Raw genomic sequence first — 6,929 nt, 5'->3', positions numbered from 1 at the left:
GCGGCATGATGATGAGCGTGGCACGACCACCATCGTGCGTGACGACGGCCACGATGACGGCCGTCGGGTGACAGTTTTTTTGTTGTTGCTGCTGCTGCCGCTGCTTCGGTTTCAAGCAGACCGAATAGCGTGCTCTCGAGCGATGCAAATCGATCGTAAGTGATTGATGTTAATTAAGTGAAATGCTCTGACGGAAGTTTAGCCACTGTACTACTTTCGACGGGCCTAAAGTACAGAGCGAAACAAAAAAAGGTAGTAGTTTGAGTTCAGCTAGGGCGGAAGAAGATTCCAGAAGGCAATGTTCCTTAAGTAATAAAATAAATATTTATCTATTTACTTACTTATTTATTATTTAATTGAATGTAAACGGGCCAAAAAGGGCTAAGTTAAAGTCTAACTTTATTGTCCCAAAAGGTTGCAAAAATGAAATACTAGAGTAATATAAGAAAAATGTATTCAAAGATTAAGCTAATGCTACATTTCAACCCTCAATCAGTTCTAATTCCTCGCCAAGAAAAGGTGGGCCCAAACAACCCACCTTTAATGCTAATGAAAGCGATTTGCTACAATCGGTCACACATGTCCATCCATCAAATCAACGAGTGCCATAAATCTAGCTCAGCAGTGAGCGAGAAAGAAAAACACAAGAAACCCCAGTGGCCAACTAGATTCACCTCCAAGAAGGTGGCGTTCCGACACTTCCGATAACGATCTGTTCCCCACACGGGTATGCGGTACGTGACGGTTCATAAATCGTTCGCACAAGACCTGACCGGAAGCTGCGTCAGTTGGCTATTTTGGATTGTCCTTGAACGGAATCCGCCCACCTCGGGCCTAAAGGTGAGGCCAAGAGCATCGAAATGCACATCGCAGCCGGCCAGCTAGCTAGGCTGGTGTGGTTCCTTGGCTACGGCCTCGGTCACCACAGCGCTACACGCAATTATCGTATCAACCTATTCAATTTACCACTCAATTACACGCCACCGTAAAACTGCAAACCTAACAGCCCGACGGCTGGCCGACGGGTGGCCGACGGACACAAAACCGGATCTAGGCAATAGACGGCGAGCGGATCGCGAAATTGTCATAAATAGATTAAATAATTACATCGCGAAAAATGGAGCCAACCGGCCAGACCGGCCGTCGTTGCATCGGCGATGCAACGAGCCCGGCCCGTTGCAACTGCACGCGCGGTACGATCACAGGCGGATCGCTAGACAACTCGTCCGGTCCCGGACGGATCGTGTTGTTCCGGACCGTGCAACATAATGGAACGGAAACGATACTCGCCGCCACCCGACCCGGCTCCACCAAAGTGAGATGCATCCCAAAATGCAGCAAAAAAAACTGGCGCACGCGCGCACGGTTGCATATCTAATGCACTTGACGAGCCGCATCGCCCGAAATGCGGCTCAAAAGGTCCGGTCCGGACTCTTTCGGTCGGTCGGTGCACAGCACAAAAAAGAGGAAAAATAAAATTTACATCAATAAATGCATTTGAGCCAATCGACACGCTGGGGTGTCGGGTGTGCGGGCCAGTTGAGACAATTGAAGGGGGCAATTTAGGACACAACCCGTTTTCCCTCCAAGAAGATGTTAGAAATGCAAACTAAAAATGGGGCAAATTAGACCCATGAACAACTCTAATGACTCCGTGATGATGCCATAATCACATGCAAATGATCTAGAAGTGTGATTTTAATTATGCGACAGTAAAGATTTGATTACGGATACCAATTGAATAGGTTGAATACAGTGAACGAAGAATAAGTAAAAAGGAGCATGTCTACGGGGCTTCAAATTCTATTAGAATGAAAGTGATATAGATGGCAAGTTAGTGTGGCGTTTAGAAAAAGGATCCACAATCAGTAAACGCACCAAACAATCGAAGTTAACCATTAACAATTAACAATAACAATTAAAAATGGGTTGAAGTAAACATTATAAACGAAAATATTCAATTTTAACGAATGATCAATACCACCGTGGCCACCTCCTTGTTGCTAGTGAGAAGGAACCTATTCGCCAACTGCAAACCGTCACAACTTCGCTCGTTTGCATTAATTAAGCTGCCATGTGGTGGTTGCTGGCAAATTAGCCGCAAACACTTCACTTCACTGGCGCAATACGAGCCGCCGTCCCGGAGATGATTACATTTCGTTCCCGGTCGGTCGGAAGGGTTCGGGAATTACAAATTACTTACAGCTCAGCTGAGCAGCTGTGCGATGTGTCAAAACAATGCGCAATTCCGGTCCGAACTGTCCGACGCCGAGGTGGAAATAAATCTTCCATTACGCTCGGAGCATGGCGGTTGGCAAACAACCTCACGCAAACGCTGTACGCCAGCCAGGCAGCCAGCCAGCCAGCCAATCCTTTCGGCCCTCAGATGTCCTCACTCGCTCTCGGCCGACGCGAACAGAGCGGGCGCCATAAATTATTCACCTAATGAAACAATATTAATAACAATTATAAATAACATACAACTCTCATCCAATAAAAGTGAACGAGCGCCAGGACCACCACCATCTTATCAACCCTTATTGGTGCACGGTGGCCCCGCGAAACCGGGTGCTTTCCGGAAGAGAAGCATCCCAGACACCAGCTGGTGCCGGTCGGTCGAAAGGATCCACTTGTGGGTAATTAATTTTTGCCGTGATAAATAGTGGAGTGCGGAAAGTTTCGTTAACGGTGCGGCCCGGAAGCGGACACCGGCAACCGCTTCGCTTCCGTCGAAAGAATTTCAAAATGGTATCCGGACAACATTGAGCAACTATTAAATAATCTCCATTCCGTGCCACATCCGGTCCAACCTGGCCCAAATCTAGTAGTCGAACGCCACCGCCCGGGAGCCCCATTTGGGGTCTGGCCTGTCGCCCGAGCCCGAGGTCGACAAAATGTTGGCAACAATACGCGACGCGACCAACGTTGTGGAAGGCGCGAAGGATAAATTTATAATCATAAATCCGGCTCGCAAAGCCTCATAAATAGGACGCCTCAGATGTGACACCAGGCCCGGAGCCGGGCCAGGATCACCGTTCTGGCGGCCGGCACCGGAAGTGGAACGAGCTGTTGCTCTGGCACTTCGAGCACCGGGTTGATACTTTCACATGCGCACGGCTCGGTCGGTTCGGCCGCATCGCCGTAGAAAGGCAGCTCGTGGCACGATGAAATAATATAATGACAATAATTGGAATAAAAGTTTTCATTATACATACCATATCCTTTCACCGGCGGAGCCTAGCGGAGTCGTTCCGAGGACCCAGGTGCCGTAGAATCCCGAGCCGTAGAGCCGGGGCCAGCCTTGGGCACCCATTTTGAATTCCAGGACACCGAACCACAGCCCGGGCTGGCTGGAGTTGTGATAATTTTTAATTAATTGTCAAAAGTAATTACCCACAATTGTTTGGCCACGGGCAGGGAAAAATGGCGCCCACTTCGGCAACTGGCGCGTCTGCGCGCCTTCTCCGGTGGCCAATTTCGTAATTCATTCGATTGTACCACCCAGCCCACCCAACATTCCGGGAGATACGGGGCCCCACACTGGGTGGCCGCCCGGCGTGGAGTTGGTCTTTTTAATTTTTAATCAACGAATTGAAACCATAAATCAGAATTAACATTTTACCACCACCGGCGGTGAGTTGGAGTTATGTGCAAAAGTGTTGCGGTGGCCACCCGATGTAATCCTTTCTTCGCCGCACCATCCGCCATCGTTTTACGGCCCCGTTTTGATCGGAATTTGTTTCTGTTTTCCATTGTTTCACCCGGATCTGTAGCTGAGCTCCGCAACGGCGGGACGAGGAATGTTCTGCTACCACTGTCCACCGTCGCTGCACCCGGCCGGACCGCACCCGCCACGGTTGCCGACGCTCGAGTATCCGTTCGCCCCGACGCATCCTTGTAAGTATACAACTCCTCTTATATACTCATTCATGTGCACTACAAGTAAAGGAATTTCCTTTTAGTTTCGGTGATATTTTAAAATTTCAGAAAGTTGTGAAAAAGTTTTTGAGTGTTTCCGATAGGAAAATGGAAACTCTTTAAATAAATGTTGTACAGGTATAATTGAATCTTTTTTGAACCTATGAAAATTGCAACATTCGTAGGCCAAACGTAAAAAATGGCGACGCCAGCTGTTGGTATAAATAGAAAGTAAAGATACCAAATTTGATCTCAAATAAAAAGGCAAAAATTTAAAAACAATTAATTTATTTAACATAGCCATATCTTAATGCGTTTTAAATTGGACAAAAATCAATTTCAAAACTTTGTCTTAGTTAGAACATTTTTCTTTTACAAAATAAAAGTTATTGTTTCACGGAATGAATAATGAACTGAAATAATTATTATCTTTCGCATCTTAGTTTTGTTCAATTTTACTTATGCTAAGCATGCCTTACTCTGCCAAAGATCATCCGGATCAGCGATTAGGGTTCGACTCAAACGACTTTAATCGCCTTCATTCGGACCGCTTTTCCGGTTCACGGCCAGCATGGATTTAGATTTCTCAAAAATTTAATTTCACCTTCACCGTCCGACGGAGAAAATCAATTATTGCGGTCAGTGCCGAAAGTGTTCGGTTTCTCGTCGTAATTCGCAACAACTGTAATCGCACTTCGTGGCGCACTGCAAATAACTGTCCGACCCAGAGGCGAATGGAAAGGAGAGAGCACCGTCGGAGAGATGGAGCGAGGACAACCCAAATGTCGAAAGTATAGAGTTACGGGTCGCCTCCGGAGGGAATTGTTTTACAAGCCGAAGGGGAACACAATTTTCAAACTTTCAAACTGAGGGGGATTAGAAGCAATTACGTCCTCCTACACTTGCCGGCACCCGGGCCTGGCCCGGCTCTCGGATCGTAACATGTGTCGGCGCTCGGTCGTTCTGTAATAATTTTTGGGGGCTATGAATTATTATCATATTTCATACATATTTATGCGGCCGTTAATTCAATCACAACTTCGACCGGCGTATAACTCCACGCGGATCCGCTCCCCGCGGGTTGGTTTCCTATTTTTGGACCAGCTTCTTCTTCGGCCCGGTTCGATTTCCGTGCCCGTGACGGGTCGCGATGGCTTCGTGCTGCGAAATCAATTTCAAACAATTCCAAACTAACCTCATTAAGTATCCCAATTTTGTCGATGCCTAAAAGCCGTTGCGCTGTTTTCGGGATCGCTTCTGTCCGTACCGGGTGGAGACGTCAAACTCAATGACTCGTCGGTGCTCAATGTTTTTGGTCTTCCGGGTGGATAGCGCCACTGATTCCATTACTGTCACCGGTGATCCGAAGGATGCTGGCATGCGGAGTATCTCCCGTTGCATCTCGTGCGAATCAGACGTCCGCAACATCAGACGTCGGGCGCACGGTTCCGGATGCAGAAGCGCGCGAGACCGGACGTTCGATCTCTGATCGATTGGCCCCGGGGCTCCAGAAGGCTTTCAACGGAGCTGCTCCCGATGAACTTTGATGAACGGCTGCAATCCACCGGTATTGGCCTAATTTGATTTCGTTATTTCTGCCATTAATTGAAGTCGAAATGGGTCACCCCTACTCTTTCGTCCGGATCCGGAATCGATACGGCATCGGCAACCGTCGCATCGAGCAAGACATCTAATAACGAGTAATTCGATGAGTGTCCGGAGCCGGGAAAGCCTCTTGTGCCACCGCGGCCTGCGGCCTGCAGCTGCAACTCTTGGGGAGAAGTCTTGGAACGGGCCGCCACGAACAACCTCTTCGTAGCGTGACGTGGTACAGCCTTTTCGGAGGGCCAATGTTGGCACATTCAAAGGCCTCCTCTGACTTCTGGGGCCTCGGTAATGTCATTAGAGAATTCTAATCTCGATGGCTGAGTCCGAACCGAGCCTAGGCTCGACCGCGAACTGTGTGACCAAGATTTGGCCTCGAACGTCCCAGAAGAAGTCTTCCGGTCTGCGGGAAGTTGCGGAACCCCGCAGTCTGCAGAAGGCCGTGCTCCCTCCTCCCACCGCAGAGTGCCGAAAGCCAATGCTAATGGGTCTGCTAAATGACGATAATTCTTCCGAAAATCGACACTTCTCCCGGGGCACGGGGTTTACGGGGTTGGGAAGCGTCTCGAGTTACCGAAAACTTGTTCGGGCCGGCGAGAAGTTGTTGGACTTTGGCCTCCGGGACGCCCCGGGAGCTGGTGATCCCGAAATGAGTAAATTGAAGCACAACGCGTGTATAGCCTCTTCCGGTAGCGCGTGGCCGATGCCGACCGAGCCGGTTGAGTGGATAATTCATACGTGCGTTTTGATAAGAGTCGGTCACGAAATTGAATTACTCGCCCCGAAACCGTCCGGCATCGGGCTGCTAGAGCCTAGAGATCGTACCAACGGGTTAGCGGTATGCTCGACCGTTGGCCGCATCATCGACATGATGCGGCCGACTCGCTTCCGAGGCGCATATGTTGATGAGTCCCGTATCCGGACCGTACGTACCAACATCGTGGCTGGCGCACGTAGCAATCAACAGCACATCACACAGTGCCGGCCCAGGTCCGGGCCGGAGCTGCAGAAGATGGCGAGTTTTAATTAATTTACCCCGTAATCAAATATAGAGGCATAATTTGGCGTAAAAATGGCTGCACTTTGGGTACAGTGTTTCGGGGATGACCTTTAGGGCCAGTCTATGGATCGACCGACGGAAGTAGTTCTCGGACCCGGAACGAAGCGAGTGGCTTATCGTTGACATTCGTGACTCGCGACGAAGAATAAATTAGTGGGCCAAAGTTAATTACTTTGTGTGTTGCTGACGGGACGCACGGGAAGTGGATTTTGCGATGTTGAGTCGCGTATGTAGCGTGTGTTCGCTATGCGTTGACGTCGATGAGGGCATTAAAGATGAGGCCACAGCATAAGAGATGATACATTATCGCACAGTATCAGGAGTTGATTGCACTGCGGTTGTCGGT

General features: G+C 49.1%; 1 protein-coding gene across 1 annotated transcript in view; it reads left to right on the top strand.

Annotated features, from left to right (window-relative positions):
- The first annotated feature begins 3,800 nt into the window (after window positions 1-3,800).
- The window catches only part of LOC131212095 (diencephalon/mesencephalon homeobox protein 1-like), a 36,887-nt gene continuing 33,758 nt past the window's right edge, over window positions 3,801-6,929 (top strand). The window contains exon 1 of the mRNA XM_058205831.1: window positions 3,801-3,897. Coding sequence (XP_058061814.1) covers window positions 3,801-3,897 — 97 coding nt within the window. The remainder of the gene's footprint in view (window positions 3,898-6,929) is intronic.

This window comes from Anopheles bellator, chromosome 2 (genome assembly GCF_943735745.2).
Source record: "Anopheles bellator chromosome 2, idAnoBellAS_SP24_06.2, whole genome shotgun sequence".
In the NCBI taxonomy this organism is placed as follows: Eukaryota; Metazoa; Arthropoda; class Insecta; order Diptera; family Culicidae; genus Anopheles; species Anopheles bellator.
The sequence above is the reverse complement of the archived record's forward strand: the minus strand, read 5'-3'. Positions and strand labels throughout refer to the sequence as shown.